Source organism: Sciurus vulgaris, assembly GCF_902686455.1.
Source record: "Sciurus vulgaris genome assembly, chromosome: 9".
Taxonomy (NCBI): domain Eukaryota; kingdom Metazoa; phylum Chordata; class Mammalia; order Rodentia; family Sciuridae; genus Sciurus; species Sciurus vulgaris.
This window is the reverse complement of record NC_136469.1, coordinates 74,716,058-74,740,185: the sequence shown is the minus strand read 5'-3', so window position 1 is coordinate 74,740,185 and position 24,128 is coordinate 74,716,058. Positions and strand designations below refer to the sequence as shown.

Here is a 24,128-nt window from a genome sequence, read left to right as displayed (position 1 = left end):
AGTACCTATGGCAAGAATTTTAGGTTTTCTTCTAAGTGAAATGGAAATCCATTGAAAGATGTTTAGCAAGTAAATGAAAATAATTTTATTTACATGTTTACAAAATGTCACTTTGGGGGCCAAAAATATGCAATGGAGAAAAGATAGCCTCTTCAACAAATGGTGCTGGGAGAATTGGAAATCCGTATGCAACAGAATGAAACTAAACCCATATCTCTCACCATGCATGAAACTAAACTCAAAATGGATTAAGGACCTCAGAATCAGACCAGAGATCCTGCAGATTATAGAAGAAAAAGTAGGTAAAAATCTTCCCCTTGTTGGCTTAGGATCAGACTTCCTTAACAGGACTCCCATAGCACAAGAAATAAAAGCAAGAATCAATAACTGGGATAGATTCAAACTAAATAGCTTTCTCTCAGCAAAGGAAACTATCAGCAATGTGAAGAGAGAGCCTACAGAGTGGGAGAATATCTTTGCCACTCATACTTCAGATAGAGCACTAATTTCCAGAATATATAAAGAACTCAAAAAGCTCTACACCAAGAATACAAATAACCCAATCAACAAATGGGCTAAGGAAATGAACAGACACTTCACCGAAGAAGATCTACAAGCAATCATATGAAACAACATATGAAAAAATGTTCACCATCTTTAGTAATAAGAGAAATGCAAATCAAAACTACACTAAGATTCCCTCTCACCCCAATTATAATGGCGATTATCAAGAATACAAGCAACAACAGGTGTGGGCGAGGATGTGGGGAAAAAGGTACACTCATACATTGCTGGTGGGGCTGCAAATTAGTGCAGCCACTCTGGAAAGCAGTGTGGAGATTCCTTAGAAAACTTGGAATGGACCTACCATTTGACCCAGCTATCCCATCCTCGGCCTATACCCAAAGGACTTAAAATCAGCATACTACAGAGATACAGCCACATCAATGTTCATAGCTGCTCAATTCACAATAGCCAAATTGTGGAACCAACCTAGATGTCCTTCAATTGATAAATGGATAAGAAACTGTGGTATATATATATACAATGGAATATTACTCAGCCATGAAGAATGATAAAATTATGGCATTTGCAGGCAAATGGATGAAATTGGAGAATATCATGCTAAGTGAGATAAGCCAATCTCAAAAAACCAAAGGACAAATGATATCGCTAATAAGTGGATGAGGACACATAATGGGGGGAGGGAGGGGTTAGTGTTAGGGTTAGAGTTAGGGTTAGGAAGGTGGGGCAAGAATGGAGGAAGGAAGGACTGTATAAAGGGAAAAGAGGGGTGGGAGGGGTTGGGGGAAGGGAAAAAATAACAGAATGAATCAAACAACATTACCCTATGTAAATCTATGATTACACAAATGGTATGCCTTTACACCATGTACAAACAGAGAAACAACATGTATCCCATTTGTTTACAATAAAAAAAATGTCACTTTGGCAGCTTCATTATCCTTCTTTTGATAAGTAATTGTCATGCTTTCATTCTCTCAGTCAAGCAGTCAGATAAGCATATTCCTGGATTTTGTTATTTAAAAAAGAAGGGGGATTCCCAGATCCAAAAGCAGTGACCTAAAAAGAAAAGAATAACATATTTGTGGCAAAATGTAATTATAAGCTAAATAGATAGGAGTAAGAAAAATCCATAATTTCCCAAGGGATGATGAAGTTATTTTCAGGACCTTGTTTATATATAGTTTTTGCCCAATCCCCTTTTTTGGTTAATTGACCAAGTTTGGTATTTCATATGGTAAAGCCGTAATCATGTTTCAGTCTTCAGCAAATGGAGACAAACTGCCAGGGAACATTCATTAGTTCAAGTTAATGTCACCAATATTCACCAGAAAAATGATTATTCATATATACGTATATATATATATAGATAGATAGATAGATACTTATTTATTCACATACATATATGTGAATTTAATGTACATATGTGTATGTATATATGTATGTACACACAGCACATGTGTGTTACAGATTATACATAATGCTTTGAATTAATATTAGAATGTAAGAAAAACTACAGAAATTTTCCATTGCGAAACATAATTGAAAATGGGATTGAATAGATACTTTCCCATTTATTGCAGCAAATGCTTGTTTCCCACAAAGTGACAATATTCATCTTTCATCTTTGTTAAAAGATATTTACTAAAATCTGGAAAGAAGTTCCCACAACTCTTCTCCAAAACTATCCTTACCCATTGATGTAGTAGCTCTAAAGCCCTGATATTTGATTTATAAAGTGAACTTTTTCTAATAACATTTTAAAATATTTAAAATTCTAACAGTATAAAGTGTTGATTTTTTAAAATATTATTAAAATTATATTTGGATTTGCACACAATTTAGAATACAGATGAACATAAGAAGGAAGGATTAGTATTTCAAAATTCAGCAACCCTGAGAGCTCTTGCTATAGACAGCATATAAACAAGTGCAGTAAATATGTAGGCTTAGATATATCAATACATAAAAATACAGATATATTCGTGTATGCAAAGTATAGGAATCATGCAGTTTTTGCATCTTACCTTCTCTACATTTTAGCATGAGCACATTCTCAGATCACTAAGTAGTTTTCACAAAACATGATTTCAAAGACCACATAATAATTCATCATAGTGGTGATTTGGTTCCTTTAATTCTGCTTCTGTTGTTCTCAATGATTTTCACATATTGATTCTCTACTGAAGTGCATCTGTGTTCATAAATCCACCAGTGCTTTTGAAGCTATGAATCCATTTGTGCTTTAGAAGATAATATTTCACATTTTAGTGAGAGGAAATATTTTGTCCTGCAGGAGAAAAAAAAAAGGTGGTTTGTAAAAAAGGCATTTGGGCATACACTATTTGAATTTGGAGGGGTTTCAAGTACATGCACAAGCTTTGATTAAACCAGGCATTTTCTGCTCTTTTTTAATTATATCAAATGTTCTTTTCCGATTCCAAAGTTCAAGTTTGAGACTTGAACTATATATGCATGACTTATCATTTCCACAGCTGTGACATATTCCCACAGACTCCCTGACCAAAAATGAATTTTGTAAGAGAGGACATTCTCACTGACCTGAAAGAATTTTAATTTTATCAGTTCCTGTCAATTGTTAAGACCAAAACAAACAAAAACCAGGTACCATAGTTTTTGGTCATTCTTGTCTTCATTCTTTGTATTTAGGAATGGAAACAAGTTAGAATACCATGTATTATATTAAACTCCTTCACTTTAAGGGCAAAAAATAAATAAAATCTAGGAGTTGTAAAATCAAATTAGAAACTGAGTGCTCTTTTGTTTCCCAACTCTCCAGATGGTGTCAGCTGTTAAGAAGATACATTTTGGAAAAGCTGGGGAGGCAGGGTCAAGAGTGGAGTGTGGGTGTTACCCTCACAGCATTAACTGCTGGGCAGCCAAATCCTGTGCACTTACAACACAGCCCAGGAGCAAGGACAGAGGCTGTATAAAGTCAAAGATTTTATATACTCTGTCCAGAAATCCCACAAAACAGCTGCTGTATTAGGTATCCCAGTTGCCCACCCAGTTCATAATTCCCGTGTCCCTCTTTCTCCTCTTCTTACCTTTATTTTTTTAAAACGTTGTTTTGGTGGCTAAACAAGCAGCAAGTCAACAGAGATATGATGAGGAAAATAAAACTAGAAATTTGAAGGCATGCATAATTTAATCATCTGAAAAGCAATAGAACTCTAGACTTTACTGTCCCAAGTTATAAAAGGACACCTTGAGAGTTGGGTGCACAAGAGACATAGTAGAGGTTCTCAAATGCTAACTTGTGTAAGAATAATTTAGAGGGCTATCTTTAAATTCAGTTGCCCAGACCCCATTCACTCTCATTCAAGTTATAAAGATTGGAACTTCTCCAACCTGAGAATCTTAATTTTAAACAAATCCCCAGGCAATTCTTATATGCCTAGTCCTAAAACCATATCTTGGGAAATACTATCTAGGCTCTGTACACTGCAAGAGTGTGGGGTACACTGCAAGAAGTGATGTGCCTCTGATTTCTCCTTAGAATTGGGGCTAGGGTGTAAATCAACCTCTCAGCTTTATGAAAAACATCACTTCTGACTCATCTAGGTGACCTTATGATACTGTGAGAGATGAGAGATAAATTATTTTCTGGAGTGTAAAGTTGATGTGTACATTGCATCATTTCCTATCTGCTGAAAAGGACCTAGATTTTAGGACAGTCTGAAAAGTACGTCTTGTACCTGTATGTCTTGATTTGTGTAAAAACTCTAAAGTTGAAGGGTTCAGAAGGAAACTCTACAGGTAGGAAACCTTTGTATCATAATGTGAATGAAGATTTAAGGATAGGGTTTGATGCAGGCAAGGGAAAGCAGGTGGTTCCTTGAGGGTAATATGCATGACTTTACCTACCTCCCCAAGGGTTAGCAAAGTAAAACAGAGTCCTAGTGGTTTGCCTAAGGCAAGCCCCGAGTTTGTGAATGCCTATTTTCAGCACCCTAAATAAATTCTCTGCAATCAAGAGAAGGGCCAGCCCTCTGAAGTCCAGAACAGCAATTTAGTTATGGCAGCTCTTAACTTTCTTATTTTCTGATGCAGATTTGATACATATGATGGTGTGACAGGATTTGATAACTATTGTCTTTAAGTATCTCAAACTTCTGTCATTTAGATACTACCATAGTGACTTCCACCATATCCATGTAATACCTGTACTGTTTATTGACATTTTTCCTTAAACATATTGACCATTGTTATTTCATCAAGTTTTTTTTTTGCACAGGAAACTTTTTATTTTCTAGTTGAAAAACTTGTGTTAATATAAGGTCAGTGCCGCATAAATGCAGTGACAACAAAAGTATGTTATTAAATGACCCTTGATACAGCTGCCTCCCAAAACTCTCACCCTAAGGTTATCTGGTTTTTTGACGAAAATGGAGATTGGCAAGTGCTGTTACCCCTTTAACATGTCTTTCATTACCAATTGGTACTTCCTATTTGATGTAATCAGCAGAGTTGAAAGAGAATAAAAAAATGGACTAATGTCCCTGTTTGTAATTTGATGTCACTGCCCTCTTTTTGTGGTACATTAAATTACTTAGGAATAGCCCACACTTTGCAAACTACAGTCAGGTCACTGTTACCACTGGCAAGTCTAATTCTCTTGAATGCTTGGCTTTTTATCAAATCTGAGCAATGGTTATATATCACCGTGAAATCCTCTTATAAATAAATATACCACTGTCTGAAAAATTAATGAGCTTTAAGCAGTATTATTTTATATGTGGAAAATACTCACATGAATGGGTATTTACTAAATATTAGACATGACTCAGGTTGTCAAATAGGTATCTGTCATGTTTCCTGGTGTTTTATTCTCCTTGCCATTTACCTGAAAGTCCTGTGCATCTGAAGTCAGGAAAGGGCTTTGTTTTCCTTCCAGTTCATCTTTGCAGAATTCAGGCTCATTTCCACTGACACCCAGCAGGGTTATGAGCAAAAACACCTAGTTTGTCATGAATTTTCTCAGTATTTGGTGTGCCTATCCGTTGGTGTTTGTCTACTTATTCAAAAGGACATGATGTAAAAATTATGCTCAGGCTTTGTTGATTGGTGGGTTTGGGATTAATTTCTTATGTCCACTATTTACCATCCATGTTGATGGCCTGGGACTAATTACTTACATCTCAAAACTCCTAGTTTGTTCATACAAAATGCAAGTAACCGCCACAGGGTTGTTGTATTTGTTCACTTAAATATAAAACAAAATGGAACAAAAAACCTGTGGCAAATGGTACAATGTGAATAACCAGTACAGGCCTTGGTACACAGCAAAGGCTCTTTTATTGCCATATGATAAGCACCTATTTATCACTATTATAAGTACGATCATGATGATGGCAATGGTAATTTAGTTTGACATTTTATATGATAAAGACCCCATCCTCAAATCTATAGGAGATGGAAACTAGTGCTTAACCGTTACTCTTCAATATTTTTAATCCAGGAATTCTTCATTCTGTTTTGAAATCTCCATGGCAATTTCTACTGAAGGAAATAGGATACCTATAAAGTTTTATCTTCTGAAAGTGTGTGTTTTTATGTTTTATAATTCAAGTTGTAAATTTTTGCAAGAAAGTGCATTCCTTAAAGTGGTATGTTTTTTGAAATAGATTTATTGAGTCATAGTTTATATTTCATGTAATTCACCCATCTCAAGGGTAAAATTCAAAGATTTTTTAGAAATTTACCAAGTGAGGCCACCGTTATCATATATCAGTTTCAGAACATTTTTATCACCTCAGTAAGATCCCCTATGCACATTTAGTGTTTCCTCCTGCCCCTCTTTCTCCTCAGGCAATAATTAACCTAATTTATGTATCTGTAGATTTGCTTTTTACTGGACTTTTCATTTAACTGTAATTATTCAATATTCTGTTGCATCCAGCTCCTTTCACTTAGCATAATGTTTTTGGGATTTGTCCATGTCATAGCATACAGCATAGTAATTTGTTTCTTTTTATTGATGAATAGAGTTTCCTTTAATGGGTATACTTTATTTTGTTCATTAATGCATCAGTTGGTAGACATTTCTGTTGTGTCCAGTTTGAGTCATTATACATAATACTTCTGTGAACATCCACTTACACTGGTTGTTTTGTTAGCTAGAATAATTATTAGTGACATTTGACTCTATTTTCATTTTTAAATAGAAATATTAAAGTATTTAACTTTTTAAAATATTGTTAAGAAAATTTTTTAAAATATTGACAAAAACATAAACATACTCCTTGAGCATCAGACATCAACAAAGCTTCTCTGGGAAGTGCTTGGTTACATAATCTGAAATTTCTCAGAGAAAAGATAGATTGCTGAATATATTATCAGAGTTGCATTTCCTTTGCTGTTCCTGAAATATCTTAAGCAGAGCTTAGTGAAGGAAAAACATGAAGGCAGACAAAATAAAATTGTAAAGTAGTTAAATATAGTTGCAATTTCTCTCTTTTTGCTAAGCCAAGTTCATTAACTTTTGCCAACATTTTGAAGACTGTATGAATTACAACTCATAAAGCACCTCATCCCCTATGCTATTGAAACAAGAAAGGAAGATATGATGAAGTCTTCAGCACATACACTTAATAGTGTGAGACATGAAAACTGGAAGAGTCGTGTAGACTGTCTATGAAAGAATATTCTCATTGTCTGCATATCAGGAGTCAAATGTTAGGAAAAGCAACATGCTCCAATTAACCAAAGTATGAAAGCTCATCATTTATTTAATCTAATTATATAATTGTATAATTATAGTGTGCTTAGAGATTATTTGTTATTTCTCCCAATTTTCTTGATTTCAGAGACATTCCCAGGGGGAGATAGAAAGTAAGCAAGAAGTGTATCAGTCTCTCTCAAGTTATAGTCATGTAATCCATTGCATAGTAGGAGCTATTTTTAAGTATAATTTTAAAATTTCTGTAAATGAGTTTTCTTGTTGTCTTTTATATTCTCAGTAGTTTCTTTATTTCCACCTGAAAATAGGTAATCTGAATTGAGAATAAGTTATCAATCTTTTTAAATGAATACTACATTTCTTGGCATATATGTTTCACTTTGAAGGTAGAAAGTAGAGCAGTACAAGGAAGACTTCACGTGTGGATATTACTCCACTCTGATTCCCACCCTAGATCCAGAATGCCTTTGTTTATTAAAGCTCTTGAGCAAACTACTTTGTCCATTGTTAACTATTGATAATCTAAGGGTAATCAAAGGTTTTGGTCCTCTCCTGGGACAGTTATATATCAAGGCATTGAAGGTCTGCTGGCACTGAGAAGAGAAGAAATTCCAGATATGTAGTCTGGAAATGATCTTATGAGAGACTCTGTTGATTTTCTTACCATAAAACTGAATGGATTTGTTTATATTTATTCTAAAAAGAACAAACATATGAATACATATGCACACACACATATACATATATGTTTCAAATAATTCCTTATATTAATACTTATTCTAAAAGATTATATACATTATTGATATGAATAGAAAAAAATTGTGCCTTCATTGATGTCAAATTTAATTTTTGTGGGAGAAATTTTGAGTTTTTTAAAGAATAGTTTCTTAAGAGTTTGAAAATATTAATCTTTTATAATACACAATGATTATATGCTTATTAATATTATTTCTAAGTTAAATTTGGATATGACATGGAACTTCAGGTCCAAAATTGCTATATTTGGCAAGACTCACTGACTCCTTTTAATAGCTGTGTTGACTGATTTTATAGTGGACAGCACTTTAAAAGCACTTAAGGTGCTATTGTATTTTATTTTAAAAATTATTTTATTTCATTTTCATTAACATATATTGTCTATATTAATTGGCTTCAGTATGATAGTAGTATGATATTTCAATACATGCATACAACAAATATGGATCAAATCCATCCTCCCTTTATCTAACTTTCCTGAACCACACACACCCTGCCCAACATCTGATTGTTACTATTATACATTTGGGTTGACGTCTTTTAACTTCAACATATGAGAAAGAACATATGGCACTTGTCTTTGTATTTCTGGCCTATTTTTTTACCTAATGTCCTCCAGAGTCATCCATTTTGTTACAAATTATGGAATTTCATTCTTTATGGCTGCATGATATTCCATTGTGTATATATACCACATTTTCTTTATTTACTCAAGAGTTGATGGACATATAGGCTGATCACTTATATTAGCTATCATGGACACTGCCTTGATAAACATGCACATGCATGTATCTCTTTGGTATACTGATCTCATTCACTTTCAGAAATGGGATAGGTGAGTTGTATGGAAGATCTATTTTTAGTTTTGTAAAGGACCTCCATAATGTTCTCTGTAATGATTGTATTAATTTTCATCCCCACCAAGGTGCATTAGAGTTCTTTTTTCTTCACATTCTCACCAGCATTTGTTGTTCTTTTTGGTTTTTAAATAACCATTCTAGCAGGGATGAGATCATGTCTCATTGTAGTTTGATTTGCATTTCCCTGATAGTGATATTGAGCATTATTTCACATAATTGATGGACATCAGTATTTCTTCTTTTGAGAAGTGTCCATTCATTTGCCGGTTTTTAATTGAGTTACTTGGTTTTTTTGTTGTTATTGTAAAGTTTTTTGAGTTTTTATAATTAACCCTCTGTCATATGAGTATCATATAGTTTCTCTCATTCTATGGTGAAGGTTGTCTCTTCACCATATTGATTGTTTCCTTTGCTTTCGGGTTCCTATCCAGAACATTGTTTCTTGTCCAATGTCTTGAAGTATCTCCCTTTGTTTTCTTCTAGTAAGTTCAGAGTTTTTGGTCTTACCTTTGGAATGTTTAACATTTAAATTAGGTTTTGTTGTTGTTGTAACTGAGTGTACATGTATGTACAAGGTAGCCTGTTCTTTATAGAGTTATCCTGGTGTAATATTGCTTTAAGGAAACTTCTGAATATTCCATTTCAGACTTTATAAGTGCCTCAATTTTGCTAGCCTTTTCTCTCCCATGGAAATGCCTAGGTAGATAGTGAAAAATGCCAGAGTTCATTTTTGTTCTTCAGAATGAATTTTAATTTACTTAGACAAATTAGGATGTAACTACTTATAAAATGAATGGATGCCTTTAAACATACTAACACAAACTGAGAGCTCTGATGACTGCTCCACAAAATAAGTGTTTATTTTTGTGTGATTTAGACGTATCTGTTTTGCTTAAGTAATTTCCAATTGTATTCAGATGTGGTATTCATAAGCTCTTCAGGAAGGCATTTTACCTGTTATTTGTCATTTACTTGCTACTGATGATTACTTCCCATGTGTGTATGCTAGGAAGGTTAAGGGTGGGAGGGTAGGCTTGTGGCACTTAGTGGAGTGAGTGATATCAAGTTGAACCTAAGCAGTGTTGGTAAGCCTGCTGAAGAGTTTATGGATTCATAGGATACTGTGTCAGAATACATGTTCTCTATTCATCAGTATTTAAAAAAAAAATTCCTAAGTAATTCCAATGTACACCTTAGGCTGAGAACCACTAATCACAGAGTAAGGGTCTCAGCAAGAAGAAAATTTAGTTTGACTTCTAGGTACCTTGCTTGTTTATAGGAGGATTAATGTTAAAGAAGGAAACATTTTATTTCAAGTGGAACCTGTTAGTCAGTTTGGCATCACTGTGACCAGAATACCTGTGAAGAACAACTCAGAGGAGGAAAGGTAGATTTTCACTCACAGTATCAGAGGTCTCAGTCCATAGATGACTGACTCCATTGCATTGGGTCCACTGGGCAGCTCATCATGATGGAAAGGGTGTGGCAGAGGGAAGCCACTCTTCTCATGGCAGCTTCGAAGCAGAGGGAGAGTTGAGGGAAGGGGCCTCAGGGGAATATGCACCTTTCTATAGCAAGCCTTCAGTGACCCACTCCTTCAGCCATGATCCATCTGCCTACAGTTGCCACTCAATCAGTCCATTCAAGCTAGGATAGACTAATTAAAATATAGCTCTCACAATTCATTTTACCTCAGAACATTCCTGCATTAGCACGGGAGCTTTGCGAGGGATACATCATATCCAAACCAAAACAGAGAGATGTTGTTCCTGATCAGCTTTGTTTATATGAAGTTCAATGATTACAACATCTGAAAATGTAGTCAAAAGGTCTGGTATAGAGATGCACACTATAATCATTGTAGATAATTGTACTTATGGACTTGTCCTAGGAGAGTCCATGAAAACAGTAACACCTAGAGGCCAGCAGAAGAAGAGGAGCTTGGGAAATATGGGTACAAAAATGGTGGCCACCAAAGGAGAAGCCAAGGAGGTGGAGGGTAAAGGCCAGAGAGGCAGCAAAGAGGCATGAAACAGATTTGCCCATGAGAAGTATTAGAAGTCAAGTAGACTAAAATCTATGATTTATTACCAATTTGGGGATGAAGCTACTTTTGATTTGAGGAGTCTCTTGTTTAGAAGCACCTCAAAATAATTCCTTTCTATGAGTCTATTACCAGATATTTTGTTACTTTGATTATCTAGGTTTTTTTTTTTTTTTAAAGGGAGCTCTGTGTGTGCATTCACATGTTCACGCTCACAGTGTCGTGTGTTTGTTTTACATGATTAGCATTGTAAGGGAGAAGTTTCTACATACATATTCTATATACATAAATAATTCTAGAAGTAGGAAGGAAAAGAGCAATGTGACTATTGTTAAGCATGAACAACTTTTCCCCAACATTGTTACTTCCACCTCCTCTAGCATTAGGGAGTACTGGGAAGACAAGTATGTGACAAACAGGCTCCTGTGGATGGATCCTGGGACCAAATTTAAACTTCTATCCATTGCACACTGAACCTCTTTTCCTTCGAAATTTTCTACTCCAAATGCTTGTTCTGTGTCAGTGTTTCTTAACTCTGGTTGTACATAAGAGTAAAATCTCAATGATCAGGTTGTATCAGTCAGATATGCTCCAGTTTTATCAGTCACCAATATTTTGAAACACTTTCCAGATGATACCAGTGTGCAACCAAGGTTGACACTCTCTATATCACCTTCATTGTTTCTATTAATCTGTATTTAACTGAAAGCATATTTTTGGTTTTCTGCTAATAATTCATCATCTAATACTATAACAGCACTATGAACAGTTTTCTAGGCAAGCTCACGAAATGCAGATTCAGGAATTGTATCAGTCAGTCCTGACTATCATAACAAAATACCATAGACTGGGTGGCTTAAATAACAAAAACTTATTTTTTCACACTTATGGAAGTTAAGCACAAGATCAGGGTTGCAACATGGTTAGGTGTTGGTGAGGGCTTTCTTCTTGACTTGCCGGTGGCTGCTTTCTTGTGTGTCCTCATGTGATTTTTCCACAGTGTGAGCGTGAAGGGATGGAGAGAAAGCAAACTTCCTTGTGTCTCTTTTTATAAGGACACTAATTCTGTCAGTCAAGGGCCACACTCTCATGACCTCTTCTAACCTTAATTGCCTCCCAAAGGCCCCATGTTTAAATACCTTCACACTAAGGGTTAGGTCTTCCACGTTTGGATGTGGAGGGAACATGATTCAGTCTACAAAAGAATAGCTGTATAGTTCTCTGTCATCAATTCTTTTAAACTAGGACAATTGAATTGGAATGAGCACTAACTCAGTGTATTCCAGGACTTTGCCTGGAGGTGAAACAATCCTTTGATTTTGTATATAATTCAGTGGTGACACTTATGTAAGTGTACAATGAATTGAGACAGTTTAACCAGATTCAAGTTTCACTGCCAAAAAAATGCATCAGTTTTGAAAAATAAGTAAGAAATAAGTTTGAACAGAGGGAGACTCTCAAAAATAGATGTTTAGTCTGGTTTAGAACTGCTTAAACCTTTAGGTTAGCCTTTCTGTGTTTTGGTGAACTCAGTGGCAGAGCAGTGTTGCTAAAAGCAAGACAGTTGGGGCAGAGTTCATCCTGGCAGTGCTGTTGCAAGTCTTCATTCTCATTTATGTTCTCCTCTGAGCCTGATAAAGATGACATTATTATTTTCTTAATTTGAAGGTAATTCTAGGTCCTCTTATTGTGCTTATTGCAGATAAGTCCACAATGTCTTTAATAACTTCCTGTGTGAATGCATTGGAAATTCATTCTATTCAGTTAAATCAAGGGATTGATTATATTGTATTCTATGCCTGGTAACCAGAATGAAAAATTCCCTTTTCTAATTATGAAGCTTAAGTGTTACAAAGTTTTGTCTATGTGGTTTTATACTTGTAATTATGGTGGCATTTGGATTTATCAGTGTGTATAAGTATATTTATTAGGGAAGGAAGAATGGGGTTTCAGGATGAGCAAAGGGAGATTCTTTTCAGATTTTTTTATTCCCATTCAGAATAATAAAAGCCTATTTTGCATAGATTATAAACAGTGCAAGGACTTCCCAGGAAATATAAGGAATATTCTTAAGATCACATACCTGGCAGGGAATTAGTAGTCAGACTGCACAGAGTGTGTTATGAAGGAGAAAAATTGATCATGGTATGGAAATGTGTTGGCAGGGACCAGTTCTCCATTGTACATAGACTTTTGTCACTATGAGTCACTTCACTTAACTTTGAATGTAAACTCAAGGGAGGAAAAAAGGGTTTCTGTTGTTCATGTCTGTTTCACCTCCATGCATCATGAAGCAGTGCTCACCAAGGGTGTTCAGGAACTATTTAGTGAATGAATGACAGATTCCAGAAGGATGAGAGGATGACCTATGAAAAAATAAAATTAGGTCAATCATAGGAAGCCTCATAAAGCTTCTTCCAGGTTGAAAACAGTAGTGAACACAAGGAAACAGGATTCAGAAGTGAAGTACAAGTGCAGTATAAGGTGTAAATAATACCAATGTGTTGATCAAGTAGGCATATGTTACAGAGCTCCTCCTGGTCTGCTAGCTTCTTTAACCAGCATCTTAGAGCCTCTCTCTCTCTCTCTCTCTCTCTCTCTCTCTCTCTCTCTCTCTCTCTCTCTCTCTCTTCTCTCTCTTTCTCTTTCTCTCTTTCTCTTTTCTGTCACAGGATATGAAAAGGATGATTATTTATCCTAAATTCTGATAAATTCTGTCACCAGCTGAGTGAAAGAGACGAATCAATAAAGCAATTTCATGTTATAAAATAGTTTTGTAGTCCTACCAAAGGAACATGTTAACATACCACATATCTGTGCATTGTCCTGTTCAAGTGCCTCAAGTGGGATTAATTACAGAGCCTAGTCGCTGGATCACAGTGATGGCCTGGAGTGTGTAGAAGTGTTGTTGTTGTTGTTGTTGTTGTTAACCAGGTGAGGATTTTTATTTTCCATTGTACATAGACTTCTGTCACGATGAGTTACTTCTCTTAACTTTGGCAAAGACTGAGATAAATCTCTCTGAAGCAAAATAGCACGTTATGGTAGGTGCTGTTAACACAAAATGTTGGTATCTAATTAATTGGTTGTACATATAAAAGTAAATATTAATGAGTCATAGTAGTGGATTTTTAGTCAGAGATATCAGGCTGGAGAGTTAGATGTGGAAGATTGTCATTTCATAGAGTGAAGCTATTTTTTCAGAGAACCCCAGAGTCTCCCATTGCTCTAGGTAGCCTATTAGCAACCAGGGCAGACTGACCCAACGTGAGCCTCAGGACATGAATGAGAAGAGACAAAGCATGTTGGAGTCTATCCAGAAATGATTGTTTCCTTCCTTTCAGTGGGAACGTACAAAGCCAAAATGAGAAAGTTGGAAAATGTAGAAGTCTCTATTTCTACAAAGTATTAGGCTTAATTAAGTCCCAAAAAAGTCATAAAATTTTAAGTTTTAGTCCTTAAACAAACTTGAATAGCCTTTGTTAATTGAAAAAAGAAAAAGAAAAAACATACATGTGATCATTCTTTATTCTGTGTCATTTTCCTTTCCGTGTAATTACCTATGGACACATATACTGTAATACTAAAAAGCTAAGGCAACATATTATTTCAGGGAAGGAATGAAATAATCATCCCACTCCATCTCTCTTACCTTGATTCATAGCTCAAGTATTTTAATTCTTGGAAGATCACTGCAGCTTTGGTGTTAAGAAACTTGTTGGTAGAGGAAGAATGGTTCTGCTGCTTTCTGTCCTTCACAATTTTCTCACCATCTCACTGTCTAACTTTGCAAGCTTGCCATCTAGTGTTCGAACATTCTCAATACCGAAATGTTTCCCCTCTTTAGAAGCAAAATAATAGAGGAAGGAATTCAGTAAGTTAACTTAAAAACAATGTGTTGCAGGAGAAGGAATGGAATGAATAAATCATCAAAGAAATTCTAAAACAGACTTCTTGTTAAATATGTTTCCTGTTTCATTATTAACTCCTTTCTTTATTGCAATTACCTACAAATATTTAACATAGTATTTATATAGTAATATGAATTATATATAACATACTTTGTACATTGAAATGTATACTTACTTATTTTGTATGCATTTGTATATGTTTCTTCATACCTACTTATAACTTTAACAACATTGTCATTGACTCTGAAGGCAAAACAGATCCCACCCAGTCATGGCAGTAGGTTGGATTAGAGTGGAGTCAAAAAGTGAAAGTAGTTTATTGGAATATTTGACTGCACTGCCTGTTCTGTCTCAGGTTTTGTTACTCTTGGTGGCTGCTCTTTCAAGTCAGGCACTTCACTATGTAGGGACAGAGACACAGAGAGTTTGGATACTGGTGAAATGGACAGCTTTACCAGTAAACAACAACAAATATAATTTTTTTTCTGTCTTACTCCTGCAACTCTTATAGGTCCATCCTTTTTAAAAATTTGGAAATTGTTTTTAAAAATTGATAAGCCTGGACATAGATTTCAAGAGGTCCTTGAGATATGATTTTTATCTACAAGTCTTTAAGAGGACCTCTTTATTGATATTGCCTATCCATTGAGAATTTTTTAAAAATGTATTTATTTGATAGAAAAATAAAATTAATGAAATATGCCCCGTTACGTCAAGTCATCATTTTAACATCTACACAATCACTCACAGTATGCCTGTTCTGATAGACTCTGATGTCCACACAGAAAGCCTCAGTGCTCAGTGTTTGCCCAGGGGGGTGAAGCTCTGTGGCTCATGAGACCGCTGCCTGCCACTCTAACTGTATCCACCCCCATTGGAGCCTCTGAGCTCCCCACCCTTTTACCAGCTCTTCAAGGCACAGGCTGCCTCCCACTTCAAACTGTTTCCCTTCCTTGCTTTAATCAGGGGTGCACTTCTCCATCCTTCTGCTCTCAGTTCATTCTCATACACCCTTCCCATCTTGGCCCAAGCCTCATTTCCTCACAGAAGCCCCAGTCCCAGGTTAGTCCTTTCTTGTTATTAAACAGCATTCCATAGCCTCATCACACATCACACTCCATAATTACATAATGCATTATAATTGACTTAGTATTCGTTGACCCCACTAAATTACAAATCATGAGCAGACTTGAATAGTACCTTTATTTGTTAATTCCTGAGGTCCCAACCACTGTTTTCTACAGTGCCCAACACAGAGTAGGCGTGCAGTGAATACTTGATGAAATCAACCCACGAGTCTAAAATTGAGAACTGAGAGGCATATTGTCCTAGCTCACATACATACATGCCACCACTGGAACAAGGGAGTACTCACTAGTGCCTACATCCCAGCTTCTAAAGCCGTAGCCTTCCAGGAACTTGTCCACTCCTAAAGCACAGCCTTGGAGTGGGGTGCAAGTTTTTACTTCTTATAGAATCCATGATCTACTCAATACTGTGCTTCTGACCTCACTTAAGTATTCAACCTGCTTCTTGAAATAAATAACTCCCACACCCAAAATTTTGGCTCCTGTCTTTCCTGTTATCCATCTTCATGGATTAACATGGAACAGGGATATAGAGAACAAAATATACATGCACATGCAGTAAATTATCCTGCCACTCTGGTATTCTGCAGAGGACAAAAATAAATTATGCAGGTTATTTAAAGGATATGTTAAAACTTTCATTGTTTAATTTCAGAAAATTTCCTTTCTCTTTCTGGAGGGATCTAAGAATTCCAAACTCCTTTAGAATAGTAGGCAAGCAATTATCTTGAGAGTCAATCATCTTCATCATGAGCTGTGCCTTAAAAGAATGTCATAATAAGCTTCAAGTGTCTGTAACCAATCACCAATGTCTCCCCAAAATGAGTTCAATATTTTGAGAGAGGAAGTCAGGATTCAGAAATAATAAATTCTGACAGTGAATACAAACATACACAAACATAGATTTGGTATTTGTAATACATTGTATTATATTTTGAGACCTATTGTATTCTCATCAGAGACACTTTGCTTACTATCACACATCCCATATGAATCAGATATAACTTTCCTCTTCATATATGAATACACAATGAGTGAAAATCCACATCATGTACAATTGCAAGAATGGGATCCTAATTCGAATGTTATAGTCTATGTATGCATAATACATCAAAATACACTCTGCTGTCATGTGTATCTAAAAAAAAAAATACACATAGGAAAAAATGCTTGAACTTTCAACTGTTTTCAGACCACGTGAGGAGTTTAAGTGTCTTTCAATCTCTTTTCCTCCTGTGGTGGCATCTAACCGGCATTACAAAAGTGTGTGCTCCCTGGAAACTGGATTGAGTGATTCAGTTGCAAACTTGGACAAAATTCTGACTCCTGAGCATAAATTTCACAAAACAAATAATAAACTAAATGGTATAAAGTTACCCCAAACAATGCCTTTCAACTTCTATCTCCACAGCAACACCGATGTGCACACGGTGGCATCGCTCCTTAAACTCTATCTCCGAGAACTTCCAGAACCAGTTATTCCATATGCTAAGTATGAGGATTTCTTGTCATGTGCCAAGCTGCTCAGCAAGGAAGAGGAAGCAGTAAGTTGATGCTTTTGTTTCCAAATAAGCTTTTGTTTGCAGGTTTTGTCGTTGTGTTTACTATTGAATTTGCAAGTTTCCTCTTGCCCTATTCTTGGACATATCCCCCATCTGTATATTGACATCACACACGTTTGGACCCTCAACACACAACTCAAGTCCTATTTGGGATCCCTTTCTGATCAGAAAGAAGAATGTGGCTGAATGAATGAAATCAGCTCTCGTTGGTACTTGTCTCCCCTCAATGGTTGATTTGTGGTGCTATCTTAGGTCACATCTTCCAAGAAAAACACGGGTACCTTGTTTCATAGACCCCTTTTTTGCGTACCACCAAAGAACCTCAAATAATGGCCTGTGAACTAAGTCCTAACTCCTGCCTATTTTTGTTAAAAATGGCTTTATTATTGATATGTAATTACAGTACTATATAATCGCCTATTTAAAGTTTATAATTCAGTACTGTTTTTATATATTCTCAGAGTTGTGCAACTGGTACCAAAATCTAATTTTAGAATATTTACAAAATTTCTATCACCCTGAAACAAACCCAGAGCCTCTGTGCGTTCCCCTTTCTCAGCTCTTGGCAACTACTAATCTAATTTCTTCCCCTATGGATTTGCCTGTGCTGGACATTTTATATAAATATTATATTTGTTGTTTTCTGTGACTAAGCTTTTTCATCTTTTTCAAAGTCCATTCACACTGTAACATCTATCAGTATTTCATTTTTTAAATTTCCAAATAATATTCCATTTTCATCCATTCATCAGTTGAAGGACCTATTTTTATTTCCATTACTTAGCTAATAGGAATAATGCTGCTGTGACCATCTATGTACCAAGTTTTGCATGGACATACATTTTCATTTCACTTGGGTATACACCTTAAAGGTAGAATTGCTGGTCCATATGTAACTCTGGTTTTTATTGTTGTTGTTGTTGTTGTTGTTGTCATTTGTTTTTTTCCCAAAAGGGTCTGCCATTTTTAATTCCCATCAGCAAAATGTGCAGATTCCAGTCTCTCCACATCTCCATTATCATTTACTATTATCTACCTTTTGACCATAGACATTTTAATATGTGGGAGGTGGTATATCAGTAAGGTTTGAATGGCATTTTCTGGTGACTAATGATGCTGAATGTATTTTCATGTGCTTATTGGCTATTTGTGTACTTTCTTTGGAAAAATAGCTATTCAGATTAGTTTCTCCTTTTTAATTGTGTTACAATCATCCCAGTCCCTCAGGTAATTGATTCCAGGTCTCCCTGTGGATACCTAAATTCATGAATATTCAAGTCCTTTATATAAAATGGTATAGTGTTTGCATATAACCTATGGATAGCTTCCTGTATACTTTAAATCATCTCTAAATTATTTGTAGTTTCTAGTACAATGTAAACGCTGTGTTTATAGTTGTTATTCTGTGTTGTTTAGGGAACAGTGACAAGAAAAATGATTTCACTCTTCAGTACAAATGCAGTTTTTTCCTAACATTTTCAATCTGAAGTTGGTTGAATTCATGGATATGAAGAGCCAACTTAATATGCTTTATTACTATTAATATACTTTATAGAATTTACGTAATTTAGATCAAGTTCCTTATCAGATATATGATTTGAAAATATTTTCTCACATTCAATGTATTTTTCTTAATTTTTCTGATAATGTTCTGTTTAAAAATTTTTCTTATAGTTGTAGATGGACAGCATGCCTGTATTTTATTTGTTTATTTTTATGCTGTGCTAAGGATTGAACCCAGCGCCTCACATATGCTAGGCCAAGCGTTCTGCCACTGAGCTACAGTGCCAGCCCACCTGATGATGTTCTTTAAAGCACAAAACCATTTTTATTTTGATCAAGTGTTTTATCTATTTTATTTTCCTTTGGTCATCTGTGTTTTTGTGTCATATCTAAGAAGCCTGTGTTTAAGAAAAGGTCATATATATTTACTCCTCTGTGTTCTTCTAAGAATTTTGTGACTTCAACTTTTACTCTGAGATCTGTGGTCCATTCTGAGCTCATGTTTATGATGTGAGGAAAGAAGCCAGCTTCATTCTTCTGCATGTGGATACCCAGTAGTCTCAGCACCATTTGTTGAAGACTCTTCTTTCTCCTTTTGAAATCTCTTAGCATAATTGTCAAAAACTTCTGCTTATTTTTACAAATGCACCTTTATTTTTGTTGTTGCTGTTGTTGTTGCATAATATCGCCTGTGGCTGCTTTCATACAACAACAGAAGAGTCACATAGTTGCAACAGAGTCCTTCTGTCCCATAAAGCCTAAAATACTAACTGGCCCTTTACAGGCAGAAGAAATCAGATTGCCTATTAATTGACTTTTCTAGGGCCAATTACATTTTAGAGGAAGTTCTACAATGAGAAGAACCAAAGAAATTAATCCCTTGTGAACTTTCCGAGAAGATCAGGCTTTCCAACCCTCTTTCTATCCCAACTGATACCCTAGGCATGACCAACCAGAGAGATTGAATTGTCAGTAGGCATGTATTTATCTAACTTCTAGGCATGCTGAAAATTGGAAGGACCTTCACTACATCCATCAAGGTTATTTTTTTTCAACTAATGAGGCTATCTTCCCTTTTCAGTCATTGTGAACAACTGTTAAAAATGTTAAAAGAGCTTTGCTTTAGTCTGTTCCTCTACAAATAATACATAACAGTGGGGATATGTTCTTTGAAATGTATCTTTAAGATGTTTCATCATTGCGCAAATATCTTCATGTGTACTTACGCAAACTAAGATGGCTGTGGCATCACTAGACAGATGGTCTTTTGGACCACTGTCCTATATGTGGTCTGTGATTGGTTGGTGCATTATTGTACTGTGTTGACTGCTCTTATGGAGATATTTTAAATACTTATACATCTCTGAAAATATTTCTGAAATATTTACCATGATGATGGAACATCTTCAGGGCAGACTTTTTCACTGATAATATGTGAAGTTGATAAAAGAACTTTATGGCTGTTTTCTGCTTACTTTGATAACAAGGTCAATACATAGACGACATTAATTCTCTTCTTCTTTGCACTCAGGGTGTTAAGGAATTAGCGAAGCAGGTGAAGAGTTTGCCAGTGGTGAATTACAACCTTCTCAAGTATATTTGCAGGTAAGAACCTTTATAAAGACAAAACTAAACAAAATAAGACTATATTTAGCCTGACCATAACTATACTTGAAAATAAATAAAATCCCTTAACTGTTCTAAGCTCCTTTGTTAATCTCTGGAGGATTAAGAGGATTGACAAGGTGATCTCAAAAGTTTCTCTGAGCCCTGCAGTTGCCTACTTTGGTAATTTAATGCTTTTAGAGATCTCACTTGCCTCTATGTATTAAAGATAACATTGATTTGAATTTCCATCAAAGTTGTCTGTGCCATGTAGGGGGTGGTATTGTAGGAAAAGGAGCACATATGTTGGTCCCATCATTGACTCCCCATATGTCTTTATGCAATTTTCTTATCTTTCCTGAGCTTTGGGGTCTTTCTAGAGATGGTCGTGAAAAGCACACCTCACACCGTTGACTAGGAGTAATGTAGTTTAAGCTCAATGCCAGAAACTGTGCAGTTCATTGTCAGTGTAACTGAGTAGGAATTGCAAAACTTCCCATTATACCTTTTTCTGGTGATTTTTATGTTTAGAAGAAAATACGAAAAAGAACATGAAAAAGCAAGATGTAATTTCACTGACAGCATATGCTTATTAACATATAAGGTTTCCATCCTAAGATTTCGAACTGATTCAGGTTATTTTTGTAGGTGAGAAAGAGGTTACATTCTCTTTAAGTAAGAGGGGATAAAAAAGCAAGTCTTTTATCACCACAACAGAAGCACTTGATTTTTTCTTGAAGCATTTAAACAGACTTTTAAGATTTCATTTCAAATAAGAAATGATGGCTTGACTTTTTGCCTCGGTTTTACTGTGGTTTAGGCTGTATATCAGTAAGAAACATGTGGAAATAGGCACCTTTAAAAAGTCCATCTAGTAGTTAAGAGCACAGACTTTTGGGTCACAGCTTGGCCACTGATTGACTCTGAGTCCCTGAAAAAGATCCTTAACCTCTCTGGTACCTGAAGTCTCTCATCTATAAAATGGAGATAAAATAGTACCCATGCCATGGAGACACTTTAAGAACTTGATAAGCTAGCATCATGACTGACATATAATTGTGCTAGATAAGAATGCTGTTTTTATTTTTCATCATTTCCTTTTTATCTCATCAAGACAATTAGCAAGTCGTGTAATAAAAGCACTGGTAGAAATAAAGAGGTAAGGAATGGAAAAAGGTTTAAAGATTACAAAAGCAATCTATTAAAACCATCTGGGAAAAGGGCTATTTCATGCCTTTTCTTCATGAGCACCTAATAAATTGAAACAATTTGTTCTTGCAGTTTTTGTCTCAGTTGAATTGATGTTTTAGTTTCTACATATTTGATCTTATTTTTTCAACAGACTATAAATTTGAACCTCACCACTTCCTCCACAAGAAAGGCAGATTCCTCCTCTTAAAAATCAGGAATTTTACCAGATGATCTTATATATAATTCTCTTAGTGAATACATATATTGAATACTTCATTGAGAAATTAGAAGGGATGTTGGTCAGTTTTCCATTTTTGTAACGAAATACCTGAGATAATGAACTTAAAAAGAAGAAAGGTTTATTTTGGCTCATGGTTTCAGAGGTTTTAGTCCATAATTGATTGACCCTGTTGATTTGAGCCTGTGGCAAGCTGTTATATCAAGGAAGTTTAGGGCAACACCATTCACTTCAGGACAGAGATGTGAAAGAGAGACAGGAAAAGGGTAGGGATGCAGTATCTTCTTCAATTGCATGCTCCCAATTATGGAAAATCCTCTCACTAGGCTCCTAAATGTTCCACTACATCCCAAGAATGCCACAGGCTGGAACCAAGCCTTTAACACACAAACCTTTGAGGGACACTTATCCAAACCATGGCAGAAAGAAACACATGTCCTTGACTCTCAAGGGCATATTAGCATTGTCCAAACACATTTGTTCCTTTAATTGACAGAGGAAACCAATCCAGGATATGATCCTTACTGTTAGAGCTGTCACAATTTGCAATACAATTTTTCTACATTTAAGTGAAAGATGTTTGAATTTCCAAATGGTTTTGTTTTAATAATCATCTTTGAGCACATTTCAATTCCTGTGTTTCCCAATGATCCAGTTTCTTCCACTGAGAAATTTAATACTGTTGTTTTTCAATCATATTCTTGCAACCACTAGGTTCTTAGACGAAGTGCAGTCCTATTCAGGAGTTAACAAAATGAGTGTGCAGAACTTGGCAACTGTCTTTGGTCCTAATATCCTGCGCCCCAAGGTGGAAGATCCTTTGACCATCATGGAGGGTAAGCAAATGATTATCTTACACCCTTGCCAAAAGAAGAATCAACCCCTTTTGTTTGGCTAGAGTCTATTCTTGTCTGAGCAAACTAAGGGAATAAGTAATCCATGATGACTCCATTTATTGACCCCATTTATTATTTAAATGTAAAATCTTCTTGAGATTTGCCATTTTTTGCAAGTTACCAAGTACAAAATCATAAAATGATTCCCCAGTAGCCATCAAAGAACAAATGGAACTTTTGTGAAATAATAATCCTCTGTAAAGTATGAGATAAAAGAACTGCAAAGCTTTAGTTCACTTTGTGAGTTCAAGGCAATTTAGAGAAAATTCAAAAAGTTATTTTTAGTTAATATATATTTATTAATTTTGACTTTTGGGAACAGATTTCAAGAGGTGAAGAAACTTGATCCTTTGTAAGACAATGCTATTTATTTAATTGAGTTGAAGCTTGAAGGAACTTCTGTTATCCAAATTATAAAATGCTTCAAATTATCTTCCACAATGAACAGCTATTTATGTTTTATGTCATTAGTCCTCAGTACTTTGGTTTCTTTTTGACTTGTAGCCATGGCTAACATCATTGTTTCCTGCAAATTGGAGTAATTGAGCACTTCAGAATTCAAAAGGAAGGGGGAAGGACAAAGAAAAATTATTTTAAGTTTTAGTCTGAGTTTATTTAGACTAGAACAAAAATATCACCCTCAGTGGTGTGACTGTTATTCCCTGATACCATTCCCTTCCTGAAAATTCTAATACTTCATTCCTCTCTATCTTCTATTTGAGAAAAAAAGCTGTTGAGTATCTGCCTGTATTCCCACAACTTAATTCCCTTTGTGTAATACTGAGGGCAATATAAGTTGAACATCAGATATTTGGCAATAGACTGTCCAGACAACTTAATTTGCATCTGAAGAGTCATGCAGATATTAGAAAATGTTAAATTTGCAACTACAGGAAGCATAAAGGTACCTTAGTTCATTGTTTTTAAAAAACCATCATTATTATTAATCAAAATATATAGAAAACAACCCCCCCCCCACACACACACACCATAATGAGTTATACAAGACAAGCTCTTCAGAAATTACCACGTAGGTCACGAAGCAGAATGCTTCTGGGCATCCCCAAAGCCCTCCTTGTGCCCTGACCAGTCATAATGCCTATTATCTAAACATGAAGGCATTTACACAAAAATCTCCCCCTGATACTTTGCAGTCTCATCACCCATACAGACTTCCCCATACATTATATTAATATTCCCTCTTCCCTTACTGGATACATTCCCTTACTTAATACATTTAAGAATC

General features: G+C 35.5%; 1 protein-coding gene and 1 long non-coding RNA gene across 7 annotated transcripts in view; one reads left to right on the top strand and one right to left on the bottom strand.

Moving 5' to 3' along the window:
- The window catches only part of ARHGAP24 (Rho GTPase activating protein 24), a 449,241-nt gene that overhangs the window by 402,640 nt on the left and 22,473 nt on the right, over positions 1 to 24,128 (top strand). For all 5 annotated transcript variants that reach the window (XM_079153263.1, XM_079153265.1, XM_079153266.1 and 2 more), the window contains 3 exons: positions 17,299 to 17,431; positions 20,484 to 20,557; positions 22,701 to 22,822. In XM_079153263.1, coding sequence (XP_079009389.1) covers positions 17,299 to 17,431; positions 20,484 to 20,557; positions 22,701 to 22,822 — 329 coding nt within the window. The remainder of the gene's footprint in view (positions 1 to 17,298; positions 17,432 to 20,483; positions 20,558 to 22,700; positions 22,823 to 24,128) is intronic.
- LOC306669390 lies at positions 1,443 to 17,290 on the bottom strand. Of its 2 annotated transcripts, XR_013766082.1 has the most exons (4): positions 14,527 to 17,290; positions 10,248 to 13,475; positions 2,553 to 2,768; positions 1,443 to 1,584 (listed from the first exon to the last, which is right to left on the bottom strand). It is a non-coding gene; the product is annotated as an uncharacterized lncRNA (long non-coding RNA). The 2 variants fall into 2 exon arrangements; XR_013766081.1 differs by having other exon boundaries at positions 1,443 to 2,768.